Raw genomic sequence first — 20,901 nt, forward strand, 5'->3', positions numbered from 1 at the left:
CTGTTATAACAAACAATCCACAACAAATCCTCCCTATCTTGGTTCAGATGGCTAAAGTGTTTGGTGATGAGTCAGGATACCTACTAAATGAAACAAAAACGCAGATCATTTGCTCCAAAACATTATCAAAACGGATTATAGATTTGTCGATTCTGCCATGTATCTAGGGGTCAAAATTAATGCTAATGTGGAAAAGATTGTCACTGATGACTATTTGCCGCTTATTAAGAACATCGAGATGGAAATAAAAAGAATAGACGTATTACATCTCTCACTAGTAGGTAGGGTGAATGCAGTAAAAATGTCTATGTTTCCTAGAGTACTGTACCTGTTTCGCGCTATTCCCTTATTAATAGAGGACAAGATTATGAAACATCTCGAATCTATGTTTATCAAATTTGTTTGGCAATACGGAAGGATAAGACGCTCTACAAACGTAATGTCGCTACCTAGAGAAAGGGGCGGGATGGCACTCCCGAATTTAAGACTATATCACTGGGCCTGTCTTTTGGCTCAAATGACCACCCTATTTCAATCTGAACCTCTAAATGATACAGTATCTGGCACTGTAGACGGGCAGCAGCCTCCCCAGATTTACAGGATGCTATTGGGTGGCAATGCTACAGACCTACTACAGTGTGAACTAGAACGACGCTTTTATAAAAAAACGAGACTGAAGACACTGTATGGGGCATGGCAGGTATGGAAAGCTATCATGAAAATTTTCAACATCCCGAAAGTAAATCCCTATGTACAATTGTATAATTTGTCTCTCTTTTCCCATCTAAAAAAAGATAGAAATTTGCAGATTTGGAAGAGAATGGGAATTAGATCTCTGGGAGATATATTGGAAGGAGGTGAAATCTTGGGATTCGAGATCTTGCAGGAAAGATTCGGTATCCCAGCCAATCATTGGCTGATATACGGCCAAGTTACCCGCACGATTAGGTCATTTAGGCCAAGGATTTCAGCAATAGCCGACTTCCCTATGATTGAGATACTTCACAGAGGTTGTAGGAAGGTCAAGACTATATATAATTGTCTATTGGAGCGAAGTCAGGACGATATTGAGAAGGTTGAGTCTAACTGGGCTCTAAAACTAGGAGACCCTGATGTTGATGTGGATCTTACTCTTCTATTGAATAAAAAGATATTCCGGGCATCAAATCTTCGCGCGCAACATTACAAGACCATTTTTAATTTATATCACACACCAGCGAAGTTGCATGCCTGGGGGATAATTGAAAATGATAGCTGCCCCAGATGCAATGAAAGCCATGCTGACATCATACATATGTTCTTTTCTTGTAATCGGTTGGATATTGTTAAAAATGAGATAATGAAATTTTGGGAGGGGCTGCTAGGTCATTCCATCGACCTATCCCCTACCTTAATGCTGCTTGGTATAGACTCCAAGCTGGGCCTGGGGGAAGATGAAAGAGATTTAGGGCCAGATGTAGGTAATTCATATTTACCGACTCTTAAATACCGAATTTTACCGATTCGGTATTTAAGAGTCGGTAAATATGAAGGGGGGAGATGTAGGTATTACAGATTCTGTAAATACCGAATCGTTAAGATTCGGTATTTACCGAATCTGTAAATACCGAATCGGTATTGCCCATTGATTCCTATGGGCCTTAAAGCCCATAGGAATCAATGGGCAATACCGATTCTGTAATTACAGAATGGGTAAATACCGAATTTTGCAAGGGTGCAGGGGGTGTCACTTTGACACCCTCTGGCACCCCAAAAACAGGCATGTGCGCCATGTGGCACACAGACATGCCCTTAGGGCATGTCTGTCTGTCACATGGCTAGGTGTGCATGCACACATGTGCATGCACACCTGAATTCGGTATTTTAACACCCAATTGGATTGGGTGGTAAAATACCGAATTTGTAGGGCCTTTGGGACTCAGAAGAGTCCCACCTACATCTGGGAATTACCAAATCGGTAAAAATACCAATTCGGTATTTTACAGATTCTGTAAATTTACCGATTCAGTAAATTTACAGAATCTGTAAAATCTGGCCCCCTACATCTCAAGATGCCAAATACCGGTCGGAAACGGCCAAATTCGGCCGTTTCCGACCAGTATTTGCCACCTACATCGGGCCCTTAGTGTTTTTATCTGTTGCAGTACTTCGAATTTTAACTTCCGCTGCATGGAAGGACGTGAAAACTCCGTCCTTCCAGATGTGGCTGTCCAGATTGCTGGGAATCCATAATATAGAATCATGCCTCTATGAATTTAAAGGCAATAGGGAACGCAAGAAGGGTGTGCGCTTAAGGACTCCTGTAACAAACTGGAGAGCTGTTAGAACAGGATAACAGGCACGCTCTTTTACCGAAATTGTCTTCCTCTCGTAACTTATTTCCTCTTTGTAGTTAGGCCTCATTGAAAAAAATGTCTGTAAATATATCAATTGTTTGACTTATGTTCTTATCATGTATGTATTAATTCATGAATTATGTCCTTGTATGTACCATTTTTCCCAATTAAAGCTTAAAGTCTTTAATGCCCTCACAAGCCTACAACAAAGCAGACTGCCAAGCGGCCCCATACAGCCAGCATCCACCAATTCAAGCCATGAACCAAACTCGATGCTTGCAAACAACTTGGCTCTAGTCTTCCAATGTGGATGATGAAACTGCCATCCCATAAAAACCACTACTCCATAGTGGCATAGCGAAACTTGAGGGAGCCCCCTGCAAAGTACATGGAAGACAGACACCCCCACCCCTGTGACCCAGTTAGGAACTTTCAGGCCAGGGGCCCGCCGACTGTGCACAGTGCCGGAGGGGCACCCCCGTACCACAGGGGTTAATGTTACACCACTGCTATGCCACTGCAACAATGTATAAACCTTTAACACTGAGGTGCTCGGAGAAAAGAAGGGTTGTATCAGGTAATTTGTTGACTGTGAAAACAAGTAAACAGGTTTCCCATCTCTGCTTCACAATTTCAAAAATTTTTCCTGGCCATGAGTCATCTATTTGGCATCAATTGTCAGCTAACTGTCAGGCATTCTCCCTTTAAATATAGACCAAGTTTTTGCAATGAAGAGGTACTGCCAACCCACATTGATACACTTATATGTATATATATATATATATATATAAAACAAAATCAATAACAGCAACCCAAAACCACAACAGAAACTCAACAAAACTACAACATCACAAAAGCAACACAACAATGACACAAAATACCATAAAACACAGCACAACATTCAGAACGGCATTGCAACACATAAAGAGCATATGAAGAACACAACAAACCCAAGATAACACACACAGTGCAAACACATATAACAAACAAACCCAAGATAATATACAAAGTGCAAAAACATATAACACAAAACATCACTCATTCGCCTTCGTTACTTTGCCACCAGGCATTAATTCTATGAAGGGCATTTACTTTTCTGAACTTCTTCACACTACACACAGTGGTCGAAAACATTTACATTTTTAGATTTCATTAATGTAATAGAGAAGTGTTTCTGGATATTATCTTTCATCAATAGAGATAAAAACGAAATTCGTCTGGGTTTGCTGAGAAAGCTGCCACAATCCTCTCAGGTCTCTGTACCCCTCCTTGGCGCACAGATGCATCTCCAGGAGCTCGTCAGCTCAGTGGCTCAAGGGAGCCTTTTTAAACAGAAGGGGGGTGGGAGCACACTGCTTTATGTAAGCACCTACAATGAACTGCATTTACCATAATGCTAGGGGGTAAACCGTGTTGGGAGGTGAAACAGTGTGCTCCAATCCTCCTATTTGAAAAGGCTCCCTTGAGCCATTGTGCTGACGAGCTTTTGGAGATGCACCTGTGTGCCTGTGAGAGGTACTGAGACCTGAAAGGATTGTGGCAGCTTTCTCAGCAACCTCAGATAAATTTTGTTTGTTATCTCTACTGATGAAGGATAATATCCAGAAACACATGTCTAGAGACTGACAGCACTAACCTGCACCGACTTTGGTGAAACACTTTAGCAAAAACTCAAGTAAGCCTTTAAAATTAACGGCATTTGCCAAAATGCTCAGGTGTGAACTGTGCTGGGAGGTGAAGCCGTGAACTCCCATCCCCTCTCTATTTGAAAAGGCTCCCTTGAGCCATTGTGCTGACGAGCTTTTGGAGATGCACCGGTGGGAGGTACTGAGACCTGAAAGGAGTATGGCAGCTTCTCAGCAACCCCAGATACATTTAGTTTTTTTATCTCTACTGATGAAGGATAATATCCAGAAACACGTGTCTAGAGATTGACAGTACTAACCTGCCCCACATTTGGTGAAACACTTCAGCAAAAACTCAAGTAAGCATTTAAATGAACTGCATTTACCATAATGCAAAGGGGTGAACTGTGTTGGAGGTGAAGCAGTGTGCTCCCATCTGCCTTCTATCAAAAATGTTTGCGCAATCTCAATGCGTGCGTGAGTGGCAATGGTATTGTGTCTGAGTTGGAGGGACTCAGTATTGGCTGTGCCAAGATGGGATCAGGAAACAACCTCGGTCGAGACTAATTTGGTTCAGGGTTCGATACCACAATAGATTGTTTATCCTTTTCCGATTCCAGTGGTGTTGGTGCTGGCACAGACGTCTGAAGGACTAGTGTAAATTTAGGTTTTGGAACAAAAGCTGGTACTGACGCCTGTGCGGAAACAGGGTTCGAGAGGCACAGATGGCACCAAGGACAGATCCATTGGTGGTAACTTGACCGGAGGATACTATGGATCCCTGGAACCCCAATGCATGCCAAAGAGAGCCAGAAGCATGGTAAAGATCCAACGCATGACCCTGTAAAGGCTTTGATCTGCCATTGCTGCTGATTTCAAAGTCAGAGTGCATCAGTACCAGGGCCTCGTGGTACGGAAAAGAGTCATGCTCGGACTTCTTAGGTTTTTGCTTGGGAACTGCCTGAAGATTTCAACCACCATGAAGATGTGTTGCAGGAACGACTTTAAGAATGGGTCCACACTTTCAATTTTGACTACAAGTGGGGCCTGCACAAAGTTTTTCTGTTTTATTGCCACATAGAGCTTTGCCTCACGTTCCTGGATGGCCTTCGGGTTAATTTGGGCACAGTCTTTGCAGGCCTTTGAGTTGAATGCTGAACCAAAACATCAGAGGCACGCCTCATGGGGATCTGTTACAGACATTTGTGAATTTCCCTACATGGCTAAACCTTCTAGTTTTAGGAGGTGACATGCTCGCTTGCACACTGGAAGATTTGGATAAAAGAAATGTCTTCAAGAGATAAAGAGCAAGAGAAGAGCTCAATATCATAGTCTGAAGATGCAGAGATGAACTGACGTCAGAACGCAAGAACAAGAGCACAAGTATCATCATCCCCCTCTTTGACCAGGAAGCCGGTATCCCAGAAAATTTAGAGTAAGGGATAATCTCCTTAATCTGACAAGTGCTGTAGTAAATATAAATGCTTTTAAATTATATTGATATCAGAATTAAGCTGGGCATTGCATGTGCATCGTCCCTGCATGCACATTTGTCTCATAGCACCTGTGTTAAATTTGCAGTGTCACTTGAATGCCCACATCATTTTTGCAATGTTATAGGGTACTCAGCTAGTTACGGTCTTAACAAATGCTTCCCTTTGTTTTATATTTCCCAATAGATTAGTCGATCTTTTTCCCACCTCAGGTAGGACACCACTGGGTATATCCTGTGTTTTTAGCCTCATATATTTCGGCAAAGCGGCCACTAGAAGGCATTTATGGGTCCTTGGCTCTGATGAATGCCCCAGACCTGTTAGGGCTACGTAATAGGGCAGAAACATGTTGGCCTAAGAACAAAGACAGTTTGAGCCATTGTTCTCAAAACACCATCTCGCCTCAATTTTTGACCATACTTGCAGTCCCCACTTAATAAAGGTGATACATCAAGGGAACTGCAAGGTATTCTTAACTCACTGATCTGGATACCGTCTTTGTCCAGAAGCATTTTATCTAAGAACTCCCTCCTGCCCTGAATCCAATAGGAGGTCGAGTAAGCATTGCTGACCTTGTTCTAGCAGGGTGGGGAGAGGTTACCAATTATGAAGCAGGATAAAAGTATGTGTGTGTGGCTTCCTCTTCCATAAGAATGATCTTCCCATCCCTTGGCACTTAGACAGGAATTCTGTAACGTCCAAATTGGACCTGTATCTGATTTTTCCTAGGTAGAAATACAATCATTTACATTCTGCCTATAGCTACCGTACTCATTTGTGGCTGATGCTCAACAGACATACACAAGTAAGCGTCAGTAACACTAACATGTCCTCAAGCATAATAATGTATCTGACGTGCTTTTTTGTTTTTTTATTTAACGTCCCAAGAAGGCGGACGCGAATGCACGTTTAAGGAAATGAGCAACCTGAAAGCAAATTACAGCTGCCAAGAAATAACAAGGCTGTATAGCTGTTTGGCTTGCATATGTGTGTTATTCCCAGATGCACATAGGGCTTACAAATAAGAAAGGGCCACAAAGAGACACTAGGGGCCTATTGTTTACGGCCAGAGTGTGGTGTCAAATACAATGCCACATATTCCCTCAAATATTGGTTTTCATTCTCTCATTTGATAGAGACATGTTATACGGTCACAGGAGCCTCGTGATAACCTAATTACACACATCAAATTCACCAATCTCTTCAAAATAAAAACTTACAAATTGCCAATGTTCACAAATGTAAACAACTTGTTGACTACCGTCTCCGTCCTGCCCCTTTGGCAAAGACCATGTTCCATTTTGGTTCTGGGGCCGACTTAGCTACTGGCAAAAACGATAACTCATACACCATCTGAGAGATCGCATCAGCTGTTGTTTGTCACTAGCCACAGGGGTACCGTGTATGTTATGTTATGTTATGTGATTTTTATTTGGCGCACAGATGCTCCAGCTAAGGAGCGTCCTGGCGCCCGACAAGGCAGCTACACAACACAACTAAACAATAAACAACACAAGCATACAACTAAGGGAATAAAAACGTTTTCACCGCGCGACGAAAGGAAAGCAAATCGCTCATAGCGCGAATTGCCGGGGGTAAGGAGTTCCACAGAGCAGCTGCACGCACTCGAAATGAGCTTCCACCGGCCCTACTACGCTTAAAGCGCGGCACAACGGCCAATTCGAGGTCTGCCGATCTTAAGGGTCGTGCGGGGATGTAATTGGCCAGGAGGGACGTAAGGATCGTTGCCGGGGACCCCTTCAAGATCTTATAGGCGACGCAGAGGACCTTAAACTGGATCCGCTGGGCCACCGGAAGCCAATGCAGTGACCGTAGGGTGCTGGAGGTAGGACAGAATCTTGGGAGGCCTACCACCGCTCTCGCTGCGGCGTTCTGGATCCTTTGTAAGCGCCCGATCTCTGCCACATTCAAACCGGCCAGCAAGGAACTCGCATAATCCAGCCTGGAGATGACAGTGGCTTGGATCATGAGTTGCCTAGTGGGGGCATCGAAGAACTTTAGCACAGGACGAAGCCCACGCAAGATGCCGAAGCAGCATGCAGCCGTGCGTTTAGTGTGGCATGCAAACGTAAGGGAAGGGTCCAGCCAGACCCCGAGGTTCTTAAGCTCGGCGACTGGGATGGGAGCAGGACCCAGCTCCCCCGGCCACCATCTCTCTCCCCACAGTTCCGGCTGTCTGCCAAATACCATGACCTCGGTCTTACTAGCGTTTAGCTGAAGACAATTGGACGTCATCCAGCTGGCGACCGCCCTCAGTCCTTGTTGAAACCTGGGGGCGTCGACTTCGGCATCCCCGCTGATCGTGACCGCTAGCTGGGTGTCATCGGCATATGACACCATGGTCATACCCCATTGTTTGACAACCTCAGCTAGCGGCCTTACATAAAGATTAAACAGCGTAGGGCTCAGCGAGGAGCCTTGGGGGATGCCCAGGTTCAACGGATGGAATTTGGACTGATAAGGCGGGACGGTCACGCTAAAGGCCCGGTTGGTTAAGAACGACCGGAACCACTCGAGAGCAGTGCCGGTGACACCAGCCTCCTCTAGGCGCAGCAGAAGGATAGGGTGCGAGACGGTGTCAAAGGCAGCGCTTAGATCTAATAGCACAAGCGCTGCCGTTTGTCCCGCGTCAAGCACGGAGCGAAGGTGCTCCACCATATAAAGCAGAGCCGTCTCCGTGCTATGACCTGCCCTAAACCCATTCTGCGTAGCGTCGAGGATATCTGCTCGACAGAGATGTTCCGAGAGAACAGCATTTACGTGTGCCTCCATCACCTTAGCCGGCCATGGCAAGAGTGAAATAGGCCGATAGCTCTCCGGCTTGCTCCCGTCCAGGCTAGGTTTCTTAAGAATAGGACGAACCATGGCTCGCTTCCACTTCAATGGAACTTCGCCAGATGTTAGTGACAGATTGACCAAGGAACAAAGCGGTGAGATGTCATGTACCGCAAGGTCCTTGAACACTTCAGGGCAAAGTGGATCCTCTGGGGACCCAGACTTCACTCTGCGGGCCAAAGTGCCTAGGCTATCAGAAGTTAGCAAAGGTAGAGAATGTAGTCCCTCAGATGGTGGTGGCTTAAAAGGTGGATTCGCCGAGGGAACGACCGAAGGAAAGGCTCGATAGATGGCATTCACCTTTTCCAAGAAAAACTCTGCCAACTTTTCACAATGCTCCACAGAGCTCTGGTGTGATGTTGTGACTTTTTTGGCAGTGAGGTCTTTCAGTACCTTGAAGATAGCCTTAGACGGGTTCGAGCTATTCCTGAATTGTGTCGCGTAAAAAGCGGCACGAGTTCTACATACCGCCCGATGGTACACCTTCACCGTTGACAGATATAGAGCTTTCTTTGAGCTGGAGTAAGCTTTGCGCCACGCCCGCTCTGCGCGCTTACAAGAGACCTTCAGAGCCCGCAGTGAGTCGTCGTACCAGGGGCTAGCCTTGCCAGTTCCAGTTTTGCAGGTTACCAAGGGAATAAGGGTGTCCAGGGCCCTAGAGACCCAGTCGCTAAACATGTCATATACCTGATCAGGCGGGCCCGAGACGTCAAACGGGTCAGCCGATAAGAGGTGGAAGAACTCATCCAGCTTGAGTTTGTTCCAGCGTCGTCTTGGAACAGAACACACCACTGGCTTAGGTAGACTAGCCACAATAGGGCAGTGGATCTGTATCAAATAATGATCAGTCCATGCCAGGGGTGTGTAGCTGGTGACACAGGCTTCCGTAAGATTGGTGAAAAACGGATCCAGGGTGTGACCCCCTGAGTGTGTAGGCTGCGTCACCAACTGATTCAGCTGTAGCGCCTCGAGGTCTGCCAGGAAACTGGATACTGAGGGACTGCTGGAGTTGTCAAAGTGCAGATTTAAGTCTCCAATGATGGTAAAATTGGAGCACCCCGTAGCCAGATCGCTAATAGCGTCAGGTAGCGCTGCTCTAAAGGCCACTTCACTCCCCGGGGGCCGATAGATCACTAGTCCCGACAGGGTGAAGTTAGATGTAATGGCGACCTTAAACAGGGCGCTTTCGCACCCCGGGATTTTTTGCCCATGCCATGTACAGGGATAACAGGATTTGACAGCAAGAGCTATTCCACCGCCTCTTGAGGTCCGATTCAAGGTGAATACCGAGTATTCCGGCGGGAAGGCCAGATTGACAATGGCCGTGTCAGCATCCTGCAGCCAGGTCTCTGTTACACAGAATAGGTCAGGCAACTCCCCGCCTAGCAGATCGTTAATGTCGAGGTGATGCTTGACAAGCGACCTAGCATTAAGATTCCAAATACAAATACTAGGCAACGGGCTTAGGGGCGCACGCGGGGCGTCCCTGCAGCTCCTGCTTACGGGGGCGGACAATGAAAAGCATCCGCATCCACACGAAAACGGGCCGCATAGGGGGTCCACCCTAGGTGTTGTGCAGGTCATCTGAGACCTGTCAATGGCAACCAGACTGTCTCTGGTGTAGTACCGCATGATGAAATATAGTACGACCAGGAGGGGGGCCAGAGTCCAGCCACGTTCAGCGCGTCCTGTCGCGGACGGGCGCAGACGGGCAGGACTCTGGCACGACTCCGGCCACGCGAGGACGCGCCCGCTCCGCGATCCCGCTACGGAAGGGAGGAGCATTTAGTCGGCGTCCACTCACCCACACATGCGCAGTAAGCGCTGGCGAAATGAAGCTACTCAGCCCCACACAAATATGGCGCCCACCCCGGGAACCAAGCCCGCCAAGCGGCGGTGGGGGGCACAATTTACGGTGCGTGTAAGGGGGCAAATTTTAAGCTACCCAACAGACTGCGCGCACACCAACCAGTTTACAGCTAGAAGAATATTTTAAAACGCGGTAAAAACACGCAGCGCGCCTCTGCAGCACAGCGCTCGCTACCTTGTCAGCAGGGAACGCCGAGGGACTCACCTTTAGTAGGCGTCCACTCACCCACACATGCGCAGTAAGCGCTGGCGAAATGAAGTTACTCAGCCCCACACAAATATGGCGCCCACCCCGGGAACCAAGCCCGCCAAGCGGCGGTGGGGGGCACAATTTACGGTGCGTGTAAGGGGGCAAATTTTAAGCTACCCAACAGACTGCGCGCACACCAACCAGTTTACAGCTAGAAGAATATTTTAAAACGCGGTAAAAACATGCAGCGCGCCTCTGCAGCACAGCGCTCGCTACCTTGTCAGCAGGGAACGCCGAGGGACTCGCCTTTAGTAGGCGTCCACTCACCCACACATGCGCAGTAAGCGCTGGCGAAATGAAGCTACTCAGCCCCACACAAATATGGCGCCCACCCCGGGAACCAAGCCCGCCAAGCGGCGGTGGGGAGCACAATTTACGGTGCGTGTAATGGGGCAAATTTTAAGCTACCCAACAGACTGCGCGCACACCAACCAGTTTACAGCTAGAAGAATATTTTAAAACGCGGTAAAAACACGCAGCGCGCCTCTGCAGCACAGCGCTCGCTACCTTGTAGTGTCTTAGTGACACTTCTCAAGCACTTCAGTGAGACGGTGTCATCGCCGCCGGCCCAGCCCTACGGCCAGCACTGCACTTGGCACTGCGGAACGCACTAGGGCCTACACAGGCAGACACATAAAAGCCAACACACTGCACTTCGAATCACACAGCCAGTCAGACACACAAGAAGTAGAATAAAGGAAGACAGTTCTAAAGTCAATACTACACGCACGCCCACTGCAGTATACGAAAAAAGACACGCACTCACACATAAAGGCAAATCAAACAGCACTGCAAGCATTGACACTGAACGTTCCCGGAAAGCTACTCGGACACATACATGAAAAGAGACACAGCAATACACACACCCGTTCACTTCAGGTGCGCACACACATTCTCACAAAATAGATACACACTGGTGCTCCCGAAGACAAATAGACTCCACAGATCAAACACCCACTGCACCGCTTCTTATCTGAGCAAAGAATCGGTGGCAAACATGTTGAGCAATGCACACAGCAGGCGCACTGCTGTATGCGGTAGAGGGCGTGATTCTGTGAGAGCACGGAGCAGGAGGGTTGTGCTCAAACGAAGGGAGACAGAACATGTTATGCGCCCAGACAGGCGATGTGCACGTGCACGTGCACATCGTGTGTCTGAGCGTGCGACGTGCACGTGCACATCGTCTGTCCGGGCGCGTAACATGTTCTGTCTCCTTTCGGCAAGAAAGCGGCAACAATAGAGCTCGCCTAGGCGAGCAGCGCGCATGCGCTGCGTCGCTAGGCCCTAAAAAACCACAAGGGCAGAGGGAGCAAGGGACGAAAGGAGATGGTTAATGCTGCAAACACGACAAGAGGATGGGCAGAGGTGCAATGGGAGAGTTTAGCGAGGGGCTTCATTTAACAAAAAAAGGTCACAGGGGACCGGCAAGAGAATCAAGAAACGAGCTGGGGCCTGCGAAGGAAGCAATGGAATAGCTGCAGCATGGAAAAACAAAGTAATCTGGCTGAAGAAACAACACACGATGAAAAGCCCAAAAAACACATTCACTCTCATTGAATGGTAGATGAAAAAAAGGTGTTCCCTGAAGGCAAGCACTGGAAAGACATGAGGCATCCAATCAGAACACGTTAAAGAAGAAATGACACGAAGATAGGAGAAATGTGAAAAGGTCGGAGGAAAGCCATCAAATAAGCTGGGGAAATGAAATAGACAAGAAAGCCATCCAATCAAAAGCAAAGGGCTGACACAAAGCCTACTATATGTATATATTTTAATGTATTAAAGAAAATAGGGCTTCGACAAAAAACAGCCAAAACTGTCTGCGGGCAAAACCCAAAAGGGGGAGCGGACTCGCACTCACAAGGGAATTCAATAACTACAAACACTGCAGCTGCTTGTTGTAACATAATGTTATGTTATAGGTACTTTATCCTACATAAATGAAACCATGGGCCAAAACCCTGGTGACAATGAACTGTCACATTACAAAACTTAAAGGCACTCAATGTATTGGTACCCAAAGGATGGAAAACAAAATTAGCACTGACGGTTAAAACGGTGGACATTCCAAATCAACACAGATCTCCACAGCAGCCTCGTCAGATAAAAGTCCATCAATATTTAATTACAAATTATGCAAAGTAACTTTCTTATGTACAAGAGCCGAAAAACAACTAGACCAGTGGGCTCTTTTTTGAAAGATTACACTTAGGTTCCTCCTTCTAGTATAAAAAGTGTCTGTTTTAGTCCTCTATGTTCAATCAGTGTAGACAGAGAACCCTTCCTCGTGATAGGGTGGCTTTGAACATTAAGCTGGAGGTGAATCTAGGGCTATTTCTTCCTTCCCTGGAACAACACCACCTCTTCTGTGCAGAGCTTATCTGAGGATTCAAATATGCAGTGCTACATATACCCCATATTGCTCTTGGTTTCCCATCGCTGCTTGGCTTCAAATCTGAAATAAAAAGAAAGGCGTGGGTTTTTAGCGGATTATACATTACAGATATTGGATCCTCAGTTTTAAAAGACATCTGAAAAGTGTACAGAACGACATCTGAACAAACTGTACAGAAAGAACAAGTTACTTACCTTCGGTAACTCTCTTACTGGCGGCAATTCTCACAGCAGATTCCTCATGTTGTGGATATTCCCGCAGGCATCAGACTGGATACAGAAACTCAAAAGCAACACTCCTGCGTACCAGTAGGTGGCGTTATGTAGCTCCGCGTGCTAATCTCCAGTAGATTGAGTATCCACCATAAGGAATGTTACTGAAGGTAAGGAACTTGTTCTTCTAATGAATACTTCTCATTGTAGATTCCTAACCTTGTAATTAGACACAAAAGCAGTACCTACCCAGTTGGTAGGTCTGTGTAATGGCTCAGACTAAAGTCCTGCAGGACTAAAAGGGTAAAAGCTTGTCCCAAAAGACCAGACTGTCAGGGCAATAGTGCTTCATGAACATGTGCACTGATGTCCACTTAGTAGCCTGACCAATGTCCAGGAAAGGAACTCCACTTGCAGCACATTAGCAGGTTCATTGGCTAAAGTAGGAGCACTCAATCCCTCAAATGGCTGTTTCTTAGCTATTGCGTTGCAGATTCTAATGCAGAGGAGTATATACCTAGAGATGGTTCTTTTCTGCACTGCCTTGCCCTACTTTGCTGACATCCACTCAATGGGAGCTGACATGATCAATATAAAAACCGAGGGGTCTCTTGGGGTCCAAACAATTGAGTCTCTCCTCTTCTTTCGAGGGGTAAGGTGGGGCAAAAAAAGCCGGAAGAGTGAAAGGCTACCCAACATGGAAAGGTGTTAGTACTTTCAGCAGAATTGAAGCTAGAAATCCTAAACACTAGTTTGCCTGGGAAAAACTATGAAAATTATGTGTAAGGTGGCTGAACAGAGTGTGCCTGCAGCTCACTCATGGGGCGAGCTAACGTTATTATAAAAAGACCGTTTTCAGGGTCAAAAGGCACAAGGGATAGTTATGAAATGGCTCAAATGGTATAGACCTGATTAAAGTGAGAACCAAATTCAAGTCCAACAATGGCATCACAACGGGCTTCGGCAAAAACATATGCTGTAAATCTTTGAGAAATCTCATCACAATTGGTGATTTAAACAAAGAAAGCTGATCTGGCAACCTTAAAAATAGCTGAAAGAGCATGCAAATAGCCGTTTATAGCGTACAACTCAAGTCCTTGCTGGGAAAACAAATAACAATACTTCAGACAGCGTGGTTTATATCAGGTCACTCTGCCGGGTGCTACACCAAACCACAAACGTGTCCCAGCATACAATAATTTCGTAGAAGGGTGCCTGGTTGCCATAATAACATCAGTGGCCTTGGGAGGCATATTTAAGGAAAATAGCTGCAGCTACTCAATCTCCGCATATGAAAATAGAGACCACGGATCCCAGGAGCAGGAGCCTGCCCTGTTGCTGCTACAGCAGATCATCTCAAAGCAGCAGCTTGATCAGATAACAGATACCCATGAGTCTGGATACCACACCCTCCTGGCCCAACCTGGAGTCTTAATGATGACTTGGGTCTAGTCAGTCTTGATCTTCTTCAGAACTTGAGCCAAGAGAGTTAGAGGAGGAAAGTCATACAGCAATCCCGAGTGCCACACTAGGTGAAATGAATCTCAGAAAGCCTTTTTGGAAACTCAAGCGCACAAAAATGCTGACACTGCACACTCAGAAGTGGTGAAAAGATGGAGCCAGGGATCTTCCCATTGCGAAATACACCCTGCACCACCACAGGTGTTGATGTGCAGGCGGGTTTCTGCCAGAGACCAAAGTCCTCGGATTTCCACCCCTGACACGGTCTTCCCAACCCAGTAGCAATGCATCCGTGACCACCGTCAGCGCTTATGTGGTAAGGAGAGGGGTCAGCCACTGGCCCAATCTCGGTCTAGCAGCCACCACTTCATATTGTTTGCAGCCTCCTCTGAAATATGGATGGAATTCAATAGATTCCCTGAGCCCACTGGGACTTCAGATCCAATGGCGGAGCCTACATGCAACATCTGGCATAGTTGACCAGTAGGATGTAAGAAACCAATAGACCTTAGTACCAGCCACACTGAGATCCAGGACAGAGTTAAAACATCAGGATCATAGCCTGAATGTCCTGGACTCTCCGCTCTGGTGGGAAAAGTACAAACCTGCAACATGTCCTGGATGACTCCGATGAATACAAAGGAGTCAGATGTGACTGTCATGTTGATAGTGAACCCCAACAAACTTAGGAGGTTCACCATTGTCTGGGGAGGTGGTTTACGACTGCTTGAGGGCAAGCCTGCCTCCAACAGTCAGTTGTTTAGGTAGGGAAAGACTGGAATACCCACACTTTAAAGGTGTGCTGCAACCACCACCTCACTTTTGCAAACACCAGAAGGTAACTGTGGAGGCCAAAATGGAGCACCACAACTGAAAATGCTCCTGGTCCACTGTGAAGCAGCAGACAACGTCTGTGTGCTTACAGGACGGGAATATAAAACTTAGGTGTCCTGCAGGTCCAACGCTACCATCCAGTTTTCAGATCCAGAGCAGACAGAACCTAGGCTGGCATGAGCATTTTGAATTTGTCCTTCCAAAGGAATTCAGAGAGTAGAGATCTAAAACAGGACAAATTCCTCCTTTTTTCCGACACAAGGACATAATACGAGTAACAGCCAGTCCATATTTCTTTGGCAGGAACCCTGACTATGTCTCTTTTGGCCAAAGCAGAATGCACATCTTGGAGCAAGATGGCCAAGTGCTTTTCATAAGAGACGTTCTGATGTAGGTGGAAGGTTTGGCGGGTAAAAACGGAATAGCAAGCATATATTTGTTGGACGATCTGAAGGACCCACCTGTTGGATATTAGCTTTTGCCACCCTTGGTGGGAATATCTGATTTTGCCTCCCTCAAGGTGGTTGTGTGCTCTGAAGGCGTCATGGAGGTGGATGCTGGTGGGGTGGTCGACTGGAAAGTTCAGGGTCTCCAATAGCCTTATCATTGTCTGCTTGTTCCGGGCCCAAAATAACTGGGGTGCTTTTTGCAGTGGTACTGGGTCTTGTGGGTGAAGTATGCAACCCTCTTGAGTAGTTTCAAAAGGAGTGAAACTGTTGAGGATACTCTCTTGCATGGGTAAAAAGTCCTAGAGAAGGTGTTGTGACCTTTCTTCAGAAAGTTGCCACACCAAATCAGCCTTCTTGCCAAACAGGCAAGGCCCATCGAATGGCATGTCCATAAAAGAGGCTTGCATGTCCATAGATAAATAATGGACTGCATCAAGCCTGCCACCAGAGCACCATACTAGTGTCAACTGCTTTACTTAAACAGTTAGTAGTGTCCAGTCCAGAGCAGATTATGGATTTTGTGGCATCCTGACCGTCCTGGACGGTTTGAGCCTAATTGGCTTGAAATTCCTCAGAGACCGCCAGTGAAATTTCGTCAGCCATGTCCCATAAAGCATAGGTATACCTCTCTAGCAAATAGCTGACACTGACTGATGACAGGGTTAGGCTGGCCAAAGAAAACATCTGCTTTTCAAAAGTTTCAAGATGCTACGATGCTCTGTGAGGAGGAGTTGCAGAAAAAAGTGGGGTTCACCCTGCTGCTGCTGAAACCTTGAACCAACAAATTCTCTGGAGTAAGATGCAGTGTCAATGATTCTGGATTCTCTGGCACTGGCCTGTGACAACTGGCAATCTGTGTCTTCACTGGAGGACAGGAACAGGGCTTAGACCATATGCATATAAGGGTTGTCAGTCAGAAATTCATGAAATGGAAGTAATGGTTCTCTCAAAAGTTGACTTTCACCATTGGGAGTTGTAAATCCCTAACTTCCGCTTTACATTTCATTCCCACAGCAAAGAAGGCACTCTCTCCTGTTAGTGGTCCAGGTGAGAGCACAATCCAGAACCCATGGACTGGCATCCTGCAAATGTAGGTATATATTGCCCTCATAAAAATGCCCGGGAAAGTAGTATCCTTCATCACTATTGTCATCCCCAAAAGCTGGTTGGCTGTGATCAGAGTCTGAAGAGGAAAGCCGTTGGACCGTTCGGGTATGGCTTTGGCATGGTTCTGAATAAGCCAAAATGAACTGGTGTTGTACTGTGTCAAGACACAACCTTGGTCGGGGCTTAGATACTTTCCGCTCAGAGTCAGAGAGGACTATAGGAATGGAGTTGTTCGGCAATGTTAGTGTCAGCACTCAAGTCGCAGCGGCTGACGTGGTTTTTGTTGCTGGATTGTAAGTTGGCTCCAGCATCTGAGCGGAACCCAACAAGTTTTCCAGAGACACAGATGGTGCAAAGGTCAGGCCTACCGGCGGTTACCCAACTGCAGGCCTCCTTAGATCCTTGCGGCCAACATTTACCAACATGGCCTCTTTCAAGGCCTGAATCTGTTGTGACGTCGCAGATGGACTTGGAAACTAATTGTGCATTGAGATCAGTTTTGTAACTGTTTCTTCCCCAGGGGACCGGGAACGTGACCCAGAGGCACCATGTCGTCCTTACAACTTCTCAGGTAGAGAGTGGCAGGTTTGGGATGCCACTGCGACTTCTTGTGCTTCCTCTTCGATTTCGACTGGGTTCATAGGGGTGCACTCCTTGTATGACTTGGAGGTGTGCGCTGAACTCAAACACCAGAGGGAGACATGTTGGGGATCTGTCACAGACATCTGTTTGTGACAGCCCCTACAAGGCTTAAGCTCAGTAGTTTTAGGAGCGGGCACAGTTACCTTGCCCAATGGAAAAAATAATTCTGAAGCAAAAAACTTAATTTGCAAGGAAAAGGCTGACAGCGAGCTCCAGATCAACATATGAAACCATGGAAAGAAAGAAACTGAACTTAGCACGCAGAGAAGGGCTTATAGGCAGCACAGTTTGTCACTTTCAGGGTGGAACAAAGTTGGTGGGAACCACACAAAGCCACCTACTGGTGCGCAGGAGCAATACTGGTCAAATCTTCTGGATCCTTAATGACTGGGGATAGTCTTGAGGTGAGGAATCTGCAGTTAGAAGTATCATCAGAAGTGAACAATTACCATCCTATTTCCGTGTTACCAGCATTAAGTCAAATTCTAGAACGAATTGTGGCTACATAGGTACTGCTTTTAGGTCTCGTGGCGTACTGCGCACATGCACAGTCGAGCTCGCGAGATTTTATGGTTTTAGGTGGGTTACACTAGCGGGCTTTAAGCCCCGCCCCTCTTTTCCATTGGCTGGCATCACCGTTTAGGCTAAACGGTGGCCGGCCATTGGGAAAGAGCACTTGGAGGCCGAAAGTTTTCTCTCTTTGAGCCGTCCCTCTTGGACTGGCTCACTTGACTTACTCCCGTCGCAAAAGGATTGTTATCTTTATGGGGCCATGTGTTTTCAAACACATGGCCCCATAAAGATAACAAACCTTTTATGACGGACGAAAGCGGACCGTGCTTGCTTGTTTCTAAATACTCTTGAGTCTAGCATCTTGCTGCAAAACAATGGCAAATTGCACTGATAGATCATATCTTTACTACGTCATTTGGCAGCCAATCAATGCGACTGTTCTTTAGCATGCATTCGATTGAACAACCTTCCTACTACTCAATTCGATAATATGCGCAGCACATAAGAGTTTTTTAAAGTTCAAATAGTTCTGAAACTCCGAGATTCCTCCATTTGCATGAGGGTCACTTGGTCACATAACACAGAGACAGAATTCATAGGGGGTTCCTTACACCATTGTTTTTCCTTTGGCTCGCGCGCAGCTATAAATATTCACCCACGGGGTCACAAGCTCTGCAGGTTAAGGAACACAAAATAAAAGCCAGTGTGTAGGAAGGGTGACTTACAAGTCAGACAAGGCTCTGCACACTCTCCCAGCAGGACATTCATGTCACATCCCGGCGCTTGTATGAATGCGATTTCTGTGCTCTTGCACAAAAGCAGACTGTACGTCTCCGCTCCGCGGGGGGCTTGCACTGTGCTCACGCTCGAGCTGCCCTCGTGGCTTCACTGTTCATTGAAGCTGTGTTGACGGCGCAGCGGACGCAACTTTCAACTCTGCAGGGAGGGTCGCGAGCTCATGTTGTACCTGGGAAGCGTGACCTCACCGCCATCCTTTAATGTAGCATGGCTGTGTAATGTTTACAGATGAGGAGGGAAGTCTATGATAGCATCGTCCTATGACTGGCCTTTGCAATTCAATTAGCTATCTTGTGAAAATCAATGTCGGTACTGGTGGGAGATCATGGACTCCTTACGTGGTGCTCCAATATAGACAAGAAAATCAGGTCGGCAGAAGCTCGCCCCTTCATGCGCTGGGATCAATGTAATATCAGAATTTGTTTTTGTTCTCTAGTCTTTCATAAAACGGGTTAATAGCTCACGCGAAGACAGCTATGTTATTGAAGACAATTAGTCCTGTGAAAGGGTAGCAGCTGATTACTGAGTCTTGGTTTCAGATTATTTCTAAAGTGCACCACACCTCCTCACTGCCCCCTCAGTGCAAAATACCTCCTTACTGCCTCTCAACGCACAGAACCTCCTCACTGCCCCCCTCAACGCACAATACCTCCTCACTGAACCCTCAACGCACAATACCTCCTCACTGCCCCCCTCAACGCACAATACTTCCTCACTGCCCCTCTCAGCGCAAATGCCTCCTTACTGTCCCGCTCAGTGTACAATACATTCTCACTGCACCGTACCTCGTCGGTCCTTTTGTCAATGCCTCGTCAGTACACCCCTCAGTATCCTTTGCGCACAGTACCCCTCAAAGCCTCTCTCGGCGTACTCCCTTAGTGCACCTCTCAGTGCACAGTGCCTCCTCAATGCCACTCGGTGCACAGTCCACCTCAACATGACCGGCAAATTACCCTGGTTCAACAGGAACAATGCCTTCTTTGGTACACCCCTCTTCCCTGGTGAATTAAGTTTGAATTCCTCTCTCTTTGTTTCTCATCTAACACTCCGCTGTCTTTTTTGCACTATAATACGTAATGACGTCACAGTGCCATAGGTGACGTAGATGCCTTCTGTCGGTGGCGTCATTACTTTAGGTTAAGGAGCTGTAAGATAGCAACGGTGGAGCAGGGAGAGTCAGTTCCTCGCCTTGAGTGAAAACAGCTAGTCTGGATCCTATACGAGCAACTGGTCAAGCATTGCAGCCTTACGAATCGGCGCTCAGTTATCTCCAGGCCCTGTTGCTGGGGAGAAACGTGGACACAGTACGTTATTGTGTCTCGGGCCACTACTACCGGTGAGTAGTAGTGTCCTCTACAGGGAAGAGACAGTCTGTGAGAGGGAGTACATTACCCACAAAAGGCATGTGCACTGTCAGTATGTAACGCGCTGCAGGCTTGTCTTCAGACAGAAGGGGATATATCTACAGGCGGGCAAAAGAGTTGTGTCTGACGTTATAAACCCATTGAAGGGGGAGTATGTAACCCACGGAAGGAAAGCGAGTAGTTTGTTACCTAGAGACAAAGAGAGAACTAACTGTTCATTACTCTTATAGGAGAGAGGATACGGTGCAGTTAGAATCTAGCATGCAGAGTGATGTTCGCTAAATTACAGCAATGTCTGAAGGGGTAACACAAGTATTTGGGGTGGGGGGGGGGGCTCAGGACCTGCTGGGAAAATGCAAGTGTGTGCTATGACATTAACCCCGAACAATTAGGGCAAGTGAGGGGACGTAACGGATATGGTAATAGGGCTGATTTATGGAAGGAAAACAGGAGTACACGTAGGCGGACATTACCTACTTCTGGACCTATGATTTTATTTGAAGGTAACACCATGTGGGCGTTGTAGTCTCAGTGGAAGACGTTACTAATGTGTTAGACTTAACATGATGGCGCTAATAAATGAGCGAACAATTCTAAGTCACATCTCCACTGCAGCCGGCACAGGGAGGCATAAACACGGCACAAAACCACTTAATTTGCAACTGCAGGTATTCGGAGAAAGCCCTCCTTGAATATG

The 20,901-nt window shown here is 46.9% G+C and overlaps 1 protein-coding gene across 1 annotated transcript in view; it reads right to left on the bottom strand.

The window, feature by feature from the left end:
• Positions 1-12,528: 12,528 nt before the first annotated feature.
• The window catches only part of FAM204A (family with sequence similarity 204 member A), a 450,793-nt gene continuing 442,420 nt past the window's right edge, over positions 12,529-20,901 (bottom strand). Inside the window, exon 7 of the mRNA XM_086920295.1 lies at positions 12,529-12,884. Coding sequence (XP_086776421.1) covers positions 12,833-12,884 — 52 coding nt within the window. The 3' untranslated portion in view covers positions 12,529-12,832. The remainder of the gene's footprint in view (positions 12,885-20,901) is intronic.

This window comes from Lissotriton vulgaris, chromosome 5, assembly GCF_964263255.1.
Source record: "Lissotriton vulgaris chromosome 5, aLisVul1.2, whole genome shotgun sequence".
Taxonomy (NCBI): Eukaryota; Metazoa; Chordata; class Amphibia; order Caudata; family Salamandridae; genus Lissotriton; species Lissotriton vulgaris.